General features: G+C 37.8%; 1 protein-coding gene and 2 pseudogenes across 1 annotated transcript; all 3 read right to left on the reverse strand.

Annotated features, from left to right (window-relative positions):
• Nucleotides 1-15: 15 nt before the first annotated feature.
• Nucleotides 16-2,784, reverse strand: LOC113739330 (tubulin alpha-1 chain-like). Its single transcript, XM_072045014.1, has 3 exons — nt 2,769-2,784; nt 570-904; nt 16-288 (listed from the first exon to the last, which is right to left on the reverse strand). The coding sequence occupies exons 1-3, from the start codon at nt 2,782-2,784 to the stop codon at nt 16-18; spliced, it is 624 nt and encodes a 207-aa protein (XP_071901115.1).
• Nucleotides 2,766-6,400, reverse strand: LOC113739331 (F-box/kelch-repeat protein SKIP11-like; annotated as a pseudogene).
• A 9,977-nt stretch (nt 6,401-16,377) lies between these two features.
• LOC113738533 (F-box/kelch-repeat protein SKIP11-like) lies at nt 16,378-20,005 on the reverse strand (annotated as a pseudogene).
• Nucleotides 20,006-20,192: the final 187 nt, after the last annotated feature.

A 20,192-nucleotide genomic window follows, 5' to 3' on the forward strand; every position in this document is an offset into this window, starting at 1 on the left:
GTTTTCAGCGATTTATTATCTCGGAATCATCTTGTCCTGATATCGGATCGGAAAGCCCCGTTCTAGTGACGACTCGACCGAGTCTTTGAACCATGGCTCAAATGCGGTGTTTGTAATCTCTGCAACTGATAGTTGCTCATGGTGTGCCTTTTCTGCAGAAATAACAGGTGCGTAGGAGGAATGCATGAAATGGATGCGTGGGTATGGCACCAAGTTTGTTTGGAATTCAGTAACATCCACGTTAAGAGCACCATCAAAGCGAAAAGATGCTGTCAAGGAGGAGATCACCTGCATGCAAAAGACAGATTATGCTCGAAGACATCCATCAATCAGGGATCTTTGTTGGTCAGCTGATCTATTTCCCCATTTGACATCCATTTCTACTTCTAGTTGACATCAAATTCTAGAATTTTCAAAAAACAAGGCACAACATTACCAAAGATACCAGCAAGATAAATGAATGGACTAGCCACGACATGTTGTGTTATTCCATATTTAACAAGTGCAAACAGCTTTACCTTTCAAACAGTAATAGGGGTGGCCAGAATAAATGTCATTATATTTCATACCTGCGAAACCAGCCTGTTCAGATTGATGTAGGTAGGCCTCTCAATATCCAGTGATCTACGACAAATATCATAAATGGCTTCATTGTCCAAAAGCATTGAAACATCTGTGTGCTCAAGGAGCGAGTGAGTGGAAAGAACGCTGTTGTAAGGCTGAACAACAGCTGTTGAGACCTGGGGAGAGGGACAAATTGTGAACCCAAGCTTTGATTTCTTGCCATAGTCGACTGAAAGCCTCTCCAACAGTAAGGAACCAAGGCCAGAGCCAGTTCCACCACCAACAGCATGAAAAACTAAGAATTCTTGTAATCCTGTGCTGTTGTGAGCTAGCTTTCTTTCTACTTCAACATTTATAGATAAATTTTTCTCAACGTTTGAATTTCGTAGTATTTTCTTTCTAATAGTTTTTACTAAGTTAAAATGTAACACGATATTTTTAATTTTTCTTTTAGAAAAACACAACAAGCCTCTAAAAGAGGATCCCGTGCAACTGCTATACTACCATCAAATCCACCACTTGGATTTTTACACACACTAATTTATGATGATAAAAATGCAACTTTCGCAAATTCAATGATATTTATCCCTGCTGATCTAAGTATTTGTTGTGATAAATGTCCTTTTGATTTCTTTTGAGGTGGTTGGTGGGTTGGAGGTTTTTTTTTTGTGGAATTTTGGATTAATTATTTCCTCTCTCTCTCTCTCTCTCTCTCTCTCTCTCTCTCTCTCTCACACACACAAGCGATATATACACTATGACACAGTCACATATAGAGTCAGAATCAATTTTAAAACGTGTATGACATGCATGAGAAAATTGTGTTATTTCAATTTAAAAAATAATAAGTAAATCCAAGAAAATAGTGAGAATGGGAGGATAGACATCGAGTTGGAAAGAAGAACAAAATTTGCTTTAAATGAAAAAATTGGCCATGTGAGAATAGACATCATGGCAAGAAGAACAAAATTTGCTTCAATTGCGTGATGACAAAAGCAGTCGAGAAAAAGATGGATAACCATTGAAGATCGGTGAGATGAGCTAGTTATAAATTAACTCTATTGAAGCAGATTCCAAGGATGATTTCTTACATATATCCAAGTCTCTCAATCTACGGTGGGTTATAGATCCAAGTGGTACATTCTTGACATTGATTGATCTTACAAATTCTTTTTTTACATGCAACTATAATACATTTGCAACGAAATGATCCCTAGGCGTAAATCGACACATACGAATGTTTAAATTGTTATTTGCGTTGTCTAATATCTATATCTATATTATATATAAAAGGAGAGGAGAGGGTTGGTGTAAACATTTTGTGTTACTTTATGTTATACCAAAAGCAACCTTTAAAATTAGTTTTCAAACTATTCACATTTCATCTTTTTTTTTTCCACCATAATTTCAATACAATAACTTCTTCCAATGTCAAACTATTCAGATTCTCTCTTTTCCTCCACCATAATCTCAAATACAATAAATTGCTCTAAAAAATTGTAATTACAGATTTTCCAAATAAACAAATACACATGTACCATGAAATGTAATAACTTAATATGATGGAAAAATAATCATATTTTTTTTAAAAAATAAACACACACTTAAGGTGTGCCGAAAGCACTAGTTTTAAAAAAAGTATGTGATTGCTGACAAAATAAGAAGTGAATAATTTAAATATTCAAGCATACAAGAAATACACAGTTACGAGAATTGATATTTGAAAATCATCTATAACAGTAAAAGATTTTCTATTTTCCTACACAAATTATAAGAAAACATTTAAATGCACACAATAATTTATGTGTATAGTAACCTAAATATCATGATTAACTAAAGTGGTGGAATTTGTAATTTTTATCAGAATAAGCAATTAGAAATTATAACATCTTACAATAATATATATAAACTCAATAGAACAGTTTATATATATATATATATATATATATATATATATATATATATATATATATAATTAACACGTGGTATTAGCCCCCATCATTGAGATGTTCATCTAGCCTCTAATTGCATATATATACCTGCTGATTAAACCACTAAATGTGAACTCGGCAATTGCCAATCAGTGGAACTGTGAAACTTGTTGGTCCTTTAATTAGAAGGAGAAAGGACATGTTTATCACTAGCTTTACCATATTTGAAGGATGACAATATACAAGCAAGAAAATACATAGAACAAAAGAAACCAGGCAATTTCAACATTTCTACATCAAATTAAGATATTAAAGGAAATCAGAATTGTCTATTTACATAGCATATTCCATTCTGTTTATTGAAGTTTTACAATATTTCACAGCTAAAAGATGCACCTAGTGCTCTACATTATTTGTCTATGCCAGTTGAATTTCTTTCAAGCTCTTGACTAGCCAAAATTTTTTTTTGAATATCAAATTAACAAGACATTTGAAAGTAAACATGTAAACTCTGAGTTGTTGCCAAATTAAGACACCTCAACAGCCCATAACAGCGCAATTATACACAAAACTTCCTGAATGCTTTGTTCCCAACAATGTCCACTCGAGAGGACCTTCATCTGGCTCCCAAGCATTGATCTCTATTCACCCTCCATTCAATGCCCTTGGTCCATCGATAACCATTAGTTGATTACCACAGGCCCTGAATGCCAACCCCCTGCCATTCATGGTGGTTGCCTGTTCAGGTAATCTACCTATGGTAATCCACACATTTCTCTGCTTGTCATACTTCCAGACTACCTTTTCATCGCAATAAGCTGCATATAACTCATTCTTCACCACTGCGAGCAGAGGAGGTGCTCTTGCTGTTGTAGGAGAATCATAAGTACCCTCTCTAGCACATTGAGGGTACATATCAAGAATTTCAAACCAGGTTCCTGTCCTTAAATCATATACCTCTCCACAGGTAAGCACCTTTAAGCTAGCTCCATAGCTCGCACTTGGGTTGCCTATTCCGACACCACCGATGACATAAAACTTGCCATCTATGAATACCCCTGAACATAGTTTTCTGGGTTTATGCATTCTGGGGAGAGTGCACCAACTTTCTGTCATCGAGTTATAAAGTTCAGCAGAGCTCAGTAAATTGCCTTTTGAGTCACAACCACCAGCCACAATTGCAATCTCTTCAAGACTAGCAGAGCCAAACAGCCATCTTGGGATGTTTGTCCTTACACCAGACGATCATGTATTGGTTAATATGCTGTATTTGTAGATCACTTGAGACTCTATTTCCTTTCCAAAGACAAGAAGTTCGGTGCCAACAGCCAGTGACTCCTTGTCAGAAAAAAGGAAACACTCGTTTGAAATCATTTTAGGCAAAGACATCCATCTACGGCGCAAAGGATCAAAAGCTTCCCATTCAAGAAGGCTGCAAGAAACATAAACCCAATGTTCTACAATACTCAGCTGCCTCCTCAACTTATAAAGATCCCCTCTTCGGATTAGTGACCTGAAACTCTAATTGAGTGAAGCGATAGTGCCATAATCTGCCCTCGAGCAGCGAAGTAAGCAATTAATTGAGAGATCTTGGCCAAGTTGGAGGACGAGTGAACTTGTATCAGTATAATACCCATAGTGGCCTTGGTCATCTTCTTGATCCATAGCTTGCCCTTGGAATGCCAGTGGCTTGGATGGTTTCATCACTCCAGTCTCTTCCTCGAGGTGCTTTCACTTTGAGTTCCCTCCCTTGGGACACTTTTGCTTTGAGCCTTGCCCTCAGAATGCTAGTCGCTTGGATGATTTCATCACTCCAGTCTCTTCCTCGGGATACTTTAGCTTTGAGTTCTCTCCCTCAGGCCCTTTCGCTTTGAGTTCTCGATAGCAGAATAAGTATTAAAAACCCACTTGCTCTCTTCTTCACAGGTGCTTGGCAAGTCCCGACAGACAAGAAATGATAGCCCCTCCAATATGATGGCAGAAAGACCGAGAAATCTGAGAACTAAACTGGTCCAACAAAGTTAAGCCTGAAGACATTAGTCCAAGCGATATTAGTTAATGGTACAATCTATAAAATAAAGAAGCAAAACAATACCTAAATAGCTCAACCATAAATATATGATCTTTATTGAAGATTGGAATAACTACAATCTATATCTCTCTTTGCTATGCTAAGAAGAGCAGATTCCATAACCATAAGACATATAAAACAGGGAGTAACAAAGTGGATGTAATTGGTTAGGCATTGCATTTAAAAAGTGAACGAGACCCTCTGTGAGAAAACCATGCAACGCATCATGAAATACATGATTAGAGGAAAAATTTTCACAAACAGTCAGTTAAAACCCAAAACTCAATTTTGAAGACATTGATTGTTGGAGCAGTTCTACATTTGCAAGGAAACAGATGAGTGTAAACTCAACAACAAGGGCATGAGCACACATCTTGATACAAGCACAAACAAGTGCTGACAATATTAGCATGTCTAGCTCAATGATAACTAGCTCCAAGTGCCAATCTAGATCTCTTTGCCATCATCAATATCATATATTTTTCCAAATCATCAAAACAGAAAAAATTGGAATTGAATAGGTAGAAACATGGTTATTTAAAGTTGAGTAGATAAAACAACAAACTCTATAATCAACTATGGACGACAGTGAATTCCAGCCGAAAAGTTCCAAATATGAATAAGAATAAATTCCTTGAATTGGAAAATGTTTTTGTATTTCCAAAAAAGAAAGGAAAGAAAGATTTAAATTCCATGAAATGAATTCCAAATGCTAAAATCAACAGAAAGGATCTTATACATTGAAAAGAGCCACTAATGAATAAGAATAAATTCCTGAATTGGAAAATAATTTTGTACTTATAGGGGAAAAAGATTTTCATTTAAATTCCAGAACACTAATCAAAATTTGGAAAACAACAACAAGAATCTTCTATATTACTAATATAGACCAATCACCATAAACTCACAAAAGTTAGAAATCCATCCCTTCAAACTCAATCTAGAAAAGGATTGAACTCCCAATATTTAAACAAAATTTAAATCAAAACAAGGACAAGGATTCAATATTAAATCCGAAACCAAATTAAAACCTGCATGCATGTACAGTAAAAGCCAATTCAATTCAACTAGACCTTGCAAGAGAAATTCACACTAAAATCATACCACCGAATACCTATCCTGGAAGCAAATATAACAACACCCAATTAAGGGGATAACAAGCAAATACTCATAAATGAAAAAACAATCACAAATTTAATAGTGATAACTAGCAGTCAAGAGAACACCTTTGAAAAAACCTACCAATCAAAAAAATAAAAAAATAGTGATACATGCAATAGGAAAATAAAAAAAAATTAACATTGACATAAATTTGAAATAAAAGATTGATCATTATACATGAATTGTCCTCAATGGTCAGAATCTTTACATGCATTCCCTTCAAAATATAACCTAAAATGAAAAAAGGAAAAGAACTCATTAGGAATTATCTAATAACAAGAAAAACCTAAAAACCCAAACCAGAAAACTTACAGAGTAATCCGAGTATAGTCTTTCATTGTAACTACGAAAAAGAACAAATTTCTGCTAAAAAACAGAGAAAGAAAAATGAATCAGTAGCTAAATTATTTCATCAGGGCCACTTTGGAAACTTCTTTTATTTGCATTTGAGGCCCTCTCAAATCTAAACTACAAAAAAAAAAAAATAGTTCTCTCTTCGCTGTGATGAGAACTGAGGAGTGAGAAGGAGGAAGAAGAGTTGGATTTTTTATTGGATGAGTTGAATATTGGCTAGAAGTAGCAGTATTTGTAGTAATGAACTAACGGGAAGAGGGAGACGACAGTAACTTGGGAAATGAGATGGCGGTGATAGCAAGGGGTTAAGATTTAATGGAAGATAATTTGATGGCCATCATTTGCACGTGTAAGCATTTTTTTTTTTTTAAATGGTTGTCACCTTTTGGACCGTTCTTCCTTACCAAACTCCAAAAGAGTTCAATTCTCCGTACGGCTCTTCATTTCATAGCATTTCTTCTACACCCTAGCAACACACTATAATTTCCACTTTTCTCTTTAGTTTTTTCCTTTTGAGTGGATTTGATGTTCATTAGAGTGATCCTAATATGGTCTCTTTCCAATCCGATTACGTTGGTACCAAAATATACACGTTTCCTAATTTAGGAATCTATTTTCCTATATGAGAATAATGATTAAGGCTTTTGAAGAATTATAATGTATTTGGCATGTATGGTCTTATGGTTTTAATTATTTACAAAAATTTCCCTATGTGCTATATTCGTTTAAAATGGTTTAGGTTACACAATATGAACTCAATTATTTTATATAATTAGGTTATGGAATACAAAGTGTTGATTAGATATCTATGCACGAGTTCTATCAAAAATATATGGCTAAAATAGCTTATATAATATTTGTCATTTGCAAAGATTCTAAGTTAAGAAATACGAATTGAATTACTTTACAAATTAGGTCATGGAATACAAAGCATCAAAAAAAAATTCATGCTCGAGCTCTATTTGTATATAACTGTTAAAAATGACATGTAGAGCGATTTGTCGTATTTGTTTCTTGCACACAAATAATTGACCAAAAATCAATAATTGATGATAGTTATTCCATCATTAAATAAAGTAAAACACCAAAATCGAACTTTATCTGACAAATTACTTTTATAAGAGAATCTAAAATTCTATTGTATATTCTTCATGTAATAATTAATTGTTTCATGAGCTAATTGAAAAGAAATAATAATAATAATAATAATAATAATCATCATCATCATCATCATGAATATCAATTATTATGTGCTTAGAGCTCATAAAACTATTTGTGCAAAAAGAATTTTACTAATTTATGTACCTCTATGTTTGCAGCATCTCTCTTGCATGATAATAACAAACTATTTTTCCAGATTTCCATTTAACTAATCTATTTATTTAAATTTCCTAATTTAGTTTTCAATTTCCTCTAGATGATAATTACCTTTCAGGTTTGGTAGGGCAATGATGCAATAACAAAGGCTCCCATGGTTTTAATTCTATACAATAGTTCTCAATCTTGTAATTCATTTGCAAAAATTAAAGTTGCAGAATATGAATTGTATTGCCTTTTAAATTAGGGTTTTCTAGTACCTACTGCCAAAAACAAAACCATGCCTGAAATCTATTTGATTTATAACAATTACAATAGCATATATAATATTTGTCTTGGTTTAACTTTTATTTGTTTGTGAGTGAATGACTTGAAAATAGTAATTGACAATCAAGAGTCCAACCAGAAAATGTAAAACACCAAAATCAAACAAAATATCTAATGGTCTCTCTTTATACGAGCATCTAATAATTTTTTTTTCCAGATCTCACAATGATTTTTTGGTTTAATAGTTAAAGAAGATAATAACCGTAATATATCTCAAAGATCATTTTCTTACAACTCGTAAAAACTACTTGTGTAAAGAGAATCCTCTAACCTACAAGCCACTCCATTTGGTTGAATTTTACCATGATATATAGTTTTCATCATTTTTTTTTATTCAATCACCAATTTGTATTTCCTAATTTAGTTTGCTATTTTGCTTTTGATGATGATTTTTAGAGATTAGTAAATTTGCATGTATGGCCATATTTCTTTTTTCTTGTTGTTTAAGTATATACAAAAGTTTCCCTATTTCGGAATTTACCTTCAGAGATTCAAGTTATACATAAAAACAGATTCAGCGTAAAGATTAAGTAATAGAATTCAAATTGTTAAAAAAAAAAATCTTGCTTGACCTCAATAGTGATAAATTTGTTGAAGAACATTCTGTCATGAATTATTTGTTTTTTATTAATTTTATGCATATATGGCAGAAAATCAACAATTCACTATTATGATTATATCTTAATATAATTTTTAAAGTAAAAAGCCAAAACTATATTGTATCAAATGGACCACTGTTATAAGTGGATATAATATATTTTTGTTGTATTTTCATAATAATTATTTTCTTTACTAGTTAATTAAATTGAAATAATGTTCTTGATAACACTGATTACAAGCTTAGAACTCGTAAAAATGGTTTGTGTATAAAAATTCGAGTAATACTACTATACGAACATGGACATCTAAATAATTTTGTTTATTGATAAAATATTTTTGGGGTGAAACATCTAATGAGGGATTTCTAAGTAGAATTGTTGAACTTTAAACATACACAAATATCATGTAAGGCATATTCTTCATAGATTCAATTTTTCATCTATCTTTCTTTCTTTTCACTTGAATATTTATGGATAAATTTTTCTTAATGTTTGAATTTCATAGTATTTACTTTCTAGTGGTTTTCATTAGGTTAAAAAGTAACATAACGTTTTTAATTTTCCTTTAGAAAAACACACAATTTCACGTGAGCAAAAATCTCGTGCAGCTACTATGATACTACTACCAACAAATCCACCACTGAAATTCTCACATACACAAATCTGTGATGATCATAGATGCACAGATGAACTTTCACAAATTCAATGATATTTATCCATGCTTATCTAAGTATTTGCTGTGATAAATGTTATTTTATTTTCTTTTGAGGTGGTTGGTGGGTGGAGATTGCTTTTTTGTGGAATTTTGGATTAATTATTTCCTCTCACACACGCACTATGACATGTTCACATGTAGAATCAAAATCGATTTTAAAACACGTGTAGGACATGCATGAGAAAAATGTGTTATTTAATTTAAAAAATAATAAGTAAATCCAAGAAAAAAGTGAGAATGCAAGGATAGATGTCAAGTAGGAAAGAAGAGCAAATTTTGCTTTAAATGAAAATAGTGGCCATGTGAGAATAGACATCGTGGCAAGAAGAACAAAATTTGCTTCAATTGCGTGAGGACAAAAGCAGTGGAGGAAAAGATAGATAACCGTTGAAGATCAGTCAGATGAGTTAGTCATAAATTAACTCTATTGAAGCAGATTCCAAGGATAATTTCTCACATAAATCCGAGTCTCTCAATCTTTAGTAAGATCTAGATCAAAGTGTACCATTCATGTACATTGACTGATCTTACAATTTTTTTTTTACATGCAACTATATTACATTTGCAAGGAAATGTTCCCTAGGCGTAATTTAGGCTATGCAAAATACTCTCAAGACTTTGAAATCGATCTACTCCAGCCGTTGCCATCATGCGCATGGATTGGCAATGGGAATATGATGGCTTCTGGCAGAACTGTGTTCTCGAAAATTTCCCCAAGTACTGCTCGCACTGTTATCGGCAGGGACATGGGAAGGATGAATGTCATGTTCTCCACCCTACGCTCCGCCCTCCTAAAATTGAGAATCAGCGTCACAACAAAGAACGAGCCACGGCAGCGGAGCCAGGTGAGATACGGTGTGCGGAGGACGCTTTGGGCAGTGTGAGGCTGCCTGCCGCATCCGTTGGGAGGGGTGACTTTGGAGGAAGCCCATGGCCTGGGCGAGGCTGCTGCAGATTTGGGTGTAGAGGAAGGGGTGGTGTTTGCGGGTGACCAGACTGGAGATGCTCAGCAGCCTGCTGTGCTTGGTGCAGTGGACTACTTTCTGGTGGCACAACCAGACCAGCGGTGTGACGGAGGGCACGACCAGCAGGTGCCTCCTCCTCAGGTTGACACGGTGGAGGTGAAGACTAGTGGGGATGAAACTGAAAGGCCAGTGACGCTCCATGCTGGTTCTGAGGTTGACCAGGGGTTCATAGTGGATCTTCGAGACTTCCAGGGGAGATTTGGTAGTAGTTCTCCTCAGGGCACAGTAGGTTGTGGGTCTTAGCAAAGAAGTGAGTCATTGCATTTCCCTCGCCTAAGGGAGCTACCTCCCTCGCCTAAGGGAGTAGGCCCTCCGGGTGAAGCACAGAACACACAACGAGGGATGCGGGCTCGCTTTCCACTTGATCGCATTTTATGCTCAAGTAAGTCCAGCTCTTCTAACTCCTTCACCGTGTTGTCCGATGATTAAAATGCTATTTTAGAACATAAGGGGTGTCACTCGCATCCCCCATCTTAGAAGGCTAAAAAAATTAGTAAAACTTCACTCGTTATAGTTGGTTGCAATTTGTGAACCAAAAGTGGGTTTAGGCCATATGAGTCATGTGCAGTTGACGTTAGGAATGGACTTTTGTGTCTCAAACCAATGGGGGACCATTTGGGTCTTCTATAAATCCCCTCTATCTTGTACTGTGATTGGGGAGTCATGTCAACATGTCTCGCTTCAGGTTCAATGTCCGATGTTCCCATCACCCGTTTATTTTTCTTTTGTTCATGCCAAGTGCACCGTTCATGAGCGGCAGATGCTGTGGGCGGACTTGACGAAGGGTATTCTACCTGATACTCCTTGGCTTTTAACTGGAGACTTTAATATCATTATTAATGAGGGGGAGAAGCGTGGGGGACTGCTATTCCGCTTGACCGAGGGGGAGGATTTTTTGCATTTCATGATGGAAGCGAGGGTCTCAGACATGGGTTTCTCCGGGTCCAACTACACTTGGTTCAACAACAGGTAAGGGCGAGCCTGAGTCTGGAAGCGTCTAGATCATTTGCTTCTCAATTTGAAGGCCCTCCGTATGGATTCGGATATTTGGGTATAGCACTTGGCAAGAGACCCATCGAACCATGCCCCACTTCTACTGACGACCTCGACTCGGTTGGACAATAAGCCAAAGCCTTTCCCCTTTTTAAATTTTTGGACAACCAAAACAGGGTTGTTGGACGTGATTAGGGATGGGTGGCAGGAGGAGATAGTGGGATCTCCTCTGAGTGTGCTAGCTGCTAAACTACGTACAATCAAGCAAATGCTGAAGGGGTGGTCCAAGGAAGCCTTTGGTGACATCTTTGAGGCTGTTAAAGAAGCGGAAAGTGCGATGGCGGAGATAGAGAGGGTTCAGGAGAAGGACTTGTCCGACCAGGCGACGAGAGGCTTGAATGAAGCCCGTGAGCGGTTGAGGAATACATTGGCTATTGAGGAAGCCTTTTGGAGACAGAAGGCAAGGGCCAAGTGGTTGAAGGATGGGGACTACAACTCAAAATATTTTCATACTGTGGTGGCCGAGAGGAGAAGTAGGGCGGTCATTCATAGGATCCGTGACTCGAATGGTGCCTGGGTGGAATCGAAGGACCTCATTAGTAGGGAGGAAATTTCCTTCTTCCAGAGGCTCTTTACGGTGGAGTCGCCCTCCTATGCTTACGGGCTCCTGAACACTATTCCAAAACTTGTGACGGAACAGGACAACTCCCGCCTAATGGAACCCCCTTCTATGGCAGAGGTGAAAGAGATGGTCTTCTCAATGGATGGGAAAAGTGCAGCGGGCCCAGATAGGTATACAGGAAAGTTCTTCACCTTCGCTTGGGAGGTGATTGCAGAGGATGTCTACAGGGCTGTCTTGAGTTTCTTCTGTGGTACAGAGTTGCCCCGAAGTATTACTGCCACATCCATTGTCTTGATTCCTAAAGTTCCTTGTCCGCAGGACTTCACACAATATCGCCCGATCAGCCTATGCAATTTCATCAACAAGGTGATTTCCCGCATCCTAACGGATCGTCTAGCTCCGCTACTACCTCGAGTCATTTCTCCTAAGCAAAGCGATTTTGTTAAAGGGCGTCAGATCTCTGATAACTTCCTCCTAGTACAAGAGATTGTGACGGGCATTAGGAAGTCTGCCTACGGCGGTAACGTGGTACTCAAACTAGACATGATGAAAGCCTACGATAGGGTGTTTTGATGTTTTCTGTTGCAGGTTTTGAGGCGATTCGGTTTCTTGGAGGCCTGGATTGATTCAATCTGGAAACTGATCTCGAATGTTTGGTTCTCTGTCTTGGTCAATGGCACTCCGCAGGGTTTTTATCGGTCGTCACGTGGTTTGCGGCAAGGGGATCCAATCTCTCCGGCCTTATTTGTGATTGGGACCGAAGCTCTGTCGAGGGCTCTGAATGCCTTAGTTAGGCAACGCCAGTTTCATCCGTTCAAGGTTTCGCCCGGATGCCCGATTGTCACCCATTTATCTTTTGCGGACGATGTGGTCATTTTCTCGAGTGGCTTGAAGCCCACTTTGCAACTGTTAATACGGGTCCTGGAGGAGTATTTTGCAGTCTCGGGACAGAAGATCAATGAGCAGAAGAGCTACTTTTTAGTGCACCCTCGACTCGGCCCCCGACGCAGCAAGATTATCAGGTAGATTACAGGCTTTTAGAAGAGGGAGTTCCCGATCAGGTACCTAGGTTGTCCCCTGTTCATTGGCAGACAGAAGAAGGAGCACTTCGTGGAGATGTGTAAGGGTGTTGTCAATAGGATTTTATCTTGGAAGCATCGTATTTTATCGCCTGGGGGACGGATTGTGCTGCTAAAGCACGTTTTGTCCTCGATGCCCATTCACTTACTGGCGGTAACAGCGCCTCCCAAAGGGATGTTGCGGGAGCTAGAACGGGTCCTGGCTATCTTCCTGTAGAGCTCAACAGAGGTTGGCCCACACTTCCATTGGATGAAATGGGCGACCCTATGTCGACCCCACAGCGAAGGGGATCTAGGTCTCCGGCGAGTGACGGAGGTTTTTCAGGCCTTTTCCATGAAGCTGTGGTGAAAGTTAAGACAAGGTCGCTCGCTTTGGGCTTCTTTTATGTAGGGGTGGCAATTCCTAACACGACACAAATCTAACACGAAATTAATGGATTTGGGTTGAGGTTTCGAGAGTTCGGGTCAGAATCGGGTCAAACCCGATGAACCCGAAAAGAAAACAAGTCAATTTCGGGTCAATCCGTAATGACCTGATATGACCCGATATGACCCGTTTATAAATTAAAACTAATTTAATAAACATGAAAATTATTTTATCTAACTAAACTAAATCATTCTTTTTTTCCAAAGGCATTAATTACTTAATCCTAAATGAATTTATTAAACTTGTGTGAAGTTAAAATTATTATATTTGGACAAATAATATATTATGTTATTTATTACTTTTATGCTGTTTTAATTTATTTTATATTTGGTTTGGGATAAAACACTTTTATGGTGTTTAATTTATTTTGGATTTGGTTTGAAATTATTTATTTAAATTTTTATTACTTGATGATGTAATTAATTTTGTGAAAATTTGATTTTATTAGAAATTACAGTGATAAATTAATAAATTAAAATTAAATTTCGGGTCGACCCGCCAACCCGAAATTTTCGGGTTCATGTCAGGTACCCTGACCCATTTCGGATTGGCGGGTTGGGTTCAGGTCAGCAGATTCTTTGTTATACTTAGGTCTCAACTCGACCCGCCAACCCGAACCCTTTCCGATTGCCACCTCTACTTTTATGGCATCCAAGTATTATAAGGGCCAGCACCCTTGCCTTGTGGAGGAGAGACTTGGCAGTTCCTATACATGGAGACGATTGTTGAGGTCCAAGGGGTCATGAAGGAAAACACAGGCTGGATTGTGCAGGAGGGGTTGATGGATTTCTGGCACGATAACTGGGCAGGGTCTGGTCTGCTATGCCACCAGGTGGAGATTTTTCAGGATCAGCAGGTGGTGGATTTTGCTTCTGGAGGGGAATGGGACATCCGAGCTCTTTCGCAGGTACTGTCACCGGAATTGGTGCAACTTGTGTTGGCTTGCAAGCCTCCGTCAAGCCAGGAGGAGGACAGGATGGTATGGATGTAGACATCCAATGGGGAGTTCTCGGTGGCCTTGGCTTTGGCGCTTATCCGAACCCGCTCTTAAGGATCTCTTGGCTTTGCTAGTATCTGGCACAGATCACTGCCAGTCACAATTTCATTTTTCATGCTCCGCTTGCTATGGAGTAGACTGCCTCTCCTGGAGTAGCTGCGTCACTTCGGTGTCCATGGTTCTTCTCGGTGTTGTTGTTGCTCTGATCCCGAGGAGGAGAGTTTGGACCACCTCTTTTGCACTGGTGAAACTGTCTGACAGGTGTGGGGGGCATTTGCGGTTCAGGAGGGGATGACGTCGCATTGCTACACGGCCTGGCATATGGCAATCTCGTGGTGGTTACGCCCAATGCCGCAGAGGTACTTGGCTTTTGTGTATCAGATCATTCCTTCTATCATCTATTGCGAACTTTGGCGGGCGAGAACTAGGGCGGTGGTGCACGGGGGGAGGATAGTAAGGGGTGGTGGTGGCCTAAACCTTATATCGTCTTAGGGAATTATTGCAGATCCAATTCCCATCGCAAGCATGGCCACACGGATCTTGGGAGAGCTTGTATTCGACCTTGCAAGCTCGGCAGAGGATGTTGACTGTTCGGCCTGTCAGATGGGCGTCCCCGGGAGCGGGCTATAAGTTGAATACTGACGGCTATTCGCTTGGGAATCCAGGGCGGAGTGGAGGAAGAGGCGTGGTGCCGGATTCTCAAGGGGGTTTTCTGCTTGGATTCTCATGTTTCTTTGGCGCCACTAAGAGCCTCCATGCCGAATTGAAGGCTTTGGTTTATGGGGTTAATCAATGCATTGCTCGGGGATATTTGGAGTTGCATCTAGAGGTGGACTCACTATCCCTGGTTCGCATTATATTTGGGGACCATGGGTGCCCCTGGCATTTGCAGGTGGAATTGGACGATCTCATGCAACATCGGGGTCTGTTTCGCTCCGTTAAGCATTGTTATAAAGAGGCGAACAAACCGTCGGACAGGCTGACTAAGATGGGTGCAGCGCTAGGCACCGCCTCTGCATTTGATTCCTTTGCAGCGCTTCCCCTGCTGGTCCGCGGGGATATCTGACTGGATAGATTAGGGTTCCCTAACTTCCGTAAGAGGGCTCAATAGCCGTGCCTCTATGTTGCTTCTTACTATGTGTGACTTTCTTATGATTCAATAAAGATAAGTTTTTCAAAAAAAAAAAATTTTTGGGATAGCGCCGTTGACACCATAATTTTAGTAGTTATCGACACATACTAATGTTTAAATTGTTATTTGCATCGTCTAATATCTATATCTATATTATATATAAAAGGAAAGGAAAGGGTTCGTGTTAACATTTTGTGTTACTTTATGTTATACCAAAAGCACCCTTTAAAGTTAGTTTTCAAACTATTCACATTTCCTCTTTTTTTCCACCATACTTTCAATACAATAACTTCTTCCAATGTTAAACTATTCAAATTCTCTCTTTTTCTCCACCATAATCTCAAATACAATAAATTGCTCTAAAAAATTGTAATTACAGATTTTACAAATAAACAAATACACCTGTACCATGAAATGTAATAACTTAATATGAAGGAAAGAATAATCATATATTTTTAAAAAATAAACACATACTTAAGGTGTGCCAAAAGCACTAGTTTTTAAAAAGTATGTGATTGCTGACAAAATAAGAAGTGAATAATTTAAATATTCAAGCATACAAGAAATACACGGTTAGGAGAATTGATATTTGAGAATCATCTATAACAATAAAAGATTTTTTATTTTCCTACACAAATTAAAAGAAAACGTTTACACGCACACAATAATTTGTGTATAGTAACCTAAATATCATGATTAACTAAAGTGGACTTTGTAATTTTTATCACAATAAGCAATTAGAAATTATAACATCTTACAATAATATATATAAACTCAATAGAACAGTTTATATATATATATATATATATATATATATATATATATAATTAACACATGGTATTAGCCCCAATCATTGAGATGTTCATCTGGCCTCTGATTGCACATATATACCAGCTGATTAAACCACAAAATGTGAACTTGGCAATTGCCAATCAGTGGAACTGTGAAACTTGTTGGTCCTTTAATCAGAAAGAGAAAGCATATGTTTATCACCAGTTTTACCATATTTGAAGGATGACAATGTACAAGCAAGAAAATACATCGAACAAAAGTAACCAGGCAATTACAACTTTTCTACATCAAATTAAGATATTAAAGGAAATCAGAATTGTCTGTTTACATAGCATATTCCATTCTATTTATTGAAGTTTTACAATATTTCACGGCTAAAAGATGCACCTGGTGCTCTACATTATTTGTCTATGCCGCTTGAATTTCTTTCAAGCTCTTGACTAGCCAAAAATTTTTTCTGAATATCAAATTAACAAAATAGATGAAAGTAAACATGTAAACTATGAGTTGTTGCCAAATCAGGACACCTCAGCAACCCATCACAGCGCAATTATAAACAAAACTACCTGAATGCTTTGTTCCCAGCAATGTCCACTCTAGGGGACCTTCATCTGGCTCCCAAGCATTGATCTCTATGTACCCTCCATTCAATGCCCTTGGTCCACCGATAACCATCAATTGATTACCACAGGCCCTGAATGCCAACCCCCCAGCCATTCATGGAGGTTGCTTGTTCAGGCAATCTACCTATGGTAATCCACACATTTCTCTGCTTGTCATACTTCCAGACTTCCTTTTCATCGCAATAAGCTGCATATAACTCATTCTTCACCACTGCGAGTAGAGGAGGTGCTCTTGCTGTTGCAGGAGAATCATTAGTACCCACTCTAGCACATTGAGGGTACATATCAGGAATTTCAAACCAGGTTCCTGTCCTCAAATCATATACCTCTCCACAGGTAAGCACCTTTAAGCTGGCTCCAACGCTTGCACTTGGGTTGCCTATTCCGACACCACCGATGACATAAAACTTGCCATCTATGAATACCCCAGAACATAGTTTTCTAGGTTTATGCATTCTGGGAAGAGTCAACCAACTTTCTGTCATTGAGTTATAAAGTTCAGCAGAGCTTAGTAAATTGCCTTTTGAGTCGCAACCACCAGCCACGATCGCAATCTCTCCAAGACTAGCAGAGCCAAATAACCATCTTGGGATGTTTGTCCTTACGCCAGACGACCATGTATTGGTTAATATGGTATATTTGTAGATCACTTGAGACTCTATTTCCTTTCCAAAGACAAGAAGTTCAGTGCCAACAGCCAGTGACTCCTTGTCAGAAAAAAGGAAACACTCGTTTGAAATCATTTTAGGCAAAGACATCCATCTATGGCGCAAAGGATCAAAAGCTTCCCATTCAAGAAGGCTATAAGAAACATAGACCCAATGTTCTACAATACCCAGCTGCCTCCTCAACTTATAAAGATCCCCACTTTGGATTAGAGACCTGAAACTCTGATTGAGTGAAGCGATAGTGCCATAATCTGCCCTCGAGCAGCGAAGTAAGCAATTAATTGAGAGATCTTGGCCAAGTTTGAGGATGAGTGAACTTGTATCAGTATAATACCCATAGTGGCCTTGGTCATCTTCTTGATCCATAGCTTGCCCTTGGAATGCCAGTGGCTTGGATGGTTTCATCACTCCAGTCTCTTCCTCGAGGTGCTTTCGCTTTGAGTTCCCTCCCTTGGGGCACTTTTGCTTTGAGCCTTGCCCTTGGAATGCCAGTCGCTTGGATGATTTCATCACTTAAGTCTCTTCCTCAGGATGCTTTAGCTTTGAGTTCTCGCCCTTGGACCCTTTCGCTTTGAGTTCTCGATAGAAGAATAAGTATTAAAAACCCACTTGCTCTCTTCTTCACAGGCGCTTGCAAGTCCCGAGAGACAAGAAATGATGGCCCTTCCAATATGATGGCTGAAAGAGTGAGAAATCTGAGAACTAAACTTGTCCAACAAAGTTAACCCTGAAGACATCAGTCCAAGCGATATTAGTTAATGCTACAATCTGGAAAATAAAGAAGCAAAAAAATACCTAAACAGTTTAGCCTTAAATATATGATCTTTCTTGAAGATTGGGATAATTACAATCTATATCTCTCTTTGATATGCTAAGAAGAGCAAATTCCATAACCATAAGACATCTAAAATAGGGAGTAACAAAGTGGATGTAATTGGTTAGGTATTACATTTAAAAGGCGAACGAGAGCCTCGGTGAGAAAATCGTGCAACACATCATGAAATGCATGATTCGAGGAAAAAGTTTCCCAAACAGTCAGTTAAAACCCAAAACTCAATTTTGAAGACATTGATTGTTGGCGCAGTTCTACATTTGCAAGGAAACAGTTGAGTGTATACTAAACAACAAGGGCATGAACACACATCTTGATACAAGCACAAACAAGTGCTGACAATACTAGCATGTTTAGCTTCAAGTGCCAATCTAGATCTCTTTGCCATCGTCAATACCAAACACTTTTCCAAATCATCAAAACAAAAAAAAAATTGGAATTGAATGGGTAGAAACATGGTTATTTAAAGTTGAGTAGATGAAACAACAAACTCTAGAATCAACTGTGGACAACAGTGAATGCCAGCTGAAAAGATCTAGTTATGAATAAGAATATATTCCTTGAATTGGAAAATGTTTTTGTATTTCCAAAAAAGAAAGGAAAGAAAGATTTAAATTCCATGAAATAAATTCCAAATGTCAAAATCAACAGAAAGGATCTTATACATTGAAAAGAGCCACTGATGAATAAGAATAAATTCCTAAATTGGAAAATGATTTTGTACTTCTAGGGGAAAATATTTTCATTTAAATTCCATAAAACTAATCAAAATTTGGAAAACAACAAAATGAATCTTCTACATTACTAATATAGACCAATCACCATAAACTCACAAAAGTGAGAAATCCATCCCTTCAAACTCAATCTGGAAAAGGGTTGAACTCCCAATATTTAAACAAAATTTAAATCAAAACAAGGATAAGGATTCAATATTAAATCCGAAACCAAATTAAAACCTGCATGCATGTATGGTAAAAGCCAATTCAATTCAACATGCCCCTACAAGAGAAATTCATACTAAAATCAGACCACCGAATGCCTATCCTAGAAGCAATTACAGCAACACCCAATTAAGGGGATAGCAGGCAAATACTCAGAAATGAAAAAACAATCACAAATCTAATAGTGATAACTAGCAGTCAAGAGAACACCCTTGAAAAATCCTACCAATCAAAAAAATAAAAAAAAATAGTGATACATGCAATAGGAAAATAAAAAAAATTAACATTGACATAAATTTGAAATAAAAGATTGATTATTATACATGAATTGCCCTCAATGGTCAGAATCTTTGCATGCAATCCCTTCAAAATAAAACCTAAAGTGAAAAAGGGAAAAGAACTCATTAGGAATTATCTCATAACAAGAAAAACCTAAAAAATCAAACCAAAAAACTTACAGAGTAATCCGAGCATAGTCTTTCATTGTAACTACCAAAAAGAACAAATTTTTGCTAAAAAACAGAGAAAGAAAAATGAATCGGTAGCTAAATTATTTCATCAGGGCCATTTTGGAAACTGCTTTTATTTGCATTTGGAGCCGTCTCAAATCTAAACTACAACAAAAAAAAAAATTCTCTCTTAACTGTGATGAGAACTGAGGAGTGAGAAGGAGGAAGAAGAGTTGGATTTTTTATTGGATGAGTTGAATATTGGCTAGAAGTAGCAGTATTTGTAGTAGTGAACCAACGGGAAGAGGGAGACGATAGCAACTTGGGAAATGAGAAGGCTGTGATAGCAAGCGGTTAAGATTTAATGGAAGATAATTTAATGGCCGTCATTTGCACGTGTAAGCATTTTTTTTTTTTTGAAATGGTTGTCACTATTTGGACTGTTCTTCCTTACCAAAATCCAAAAGAGTTCCATTCTCTGTACGGCTCTTCGTTTCATAACATTTCTTCTACACCCTAGCAACACACTATAATTTCCACTTTTCCCTTTTGTTTTTTCTTTTTGAGTGGATT

The sequence above is a fragment of the Coffea arabica genome, chromosome 4c (assembly GCF_036785885.1).
Source record: "Coffea arabica cultivar ET-39 chromosome 4c, Coffea Arabica ET-39 HiFi, whole genome shotgun sequence".
In the NCBI taxonomy this organism is placed as follows: domain Eukaryota; kingdom Viridiplantae; phylum Streptophyta; class Magnoliopsida; order Gentianales; family Rubiaceae; genus Coffea; species Coffea arabica.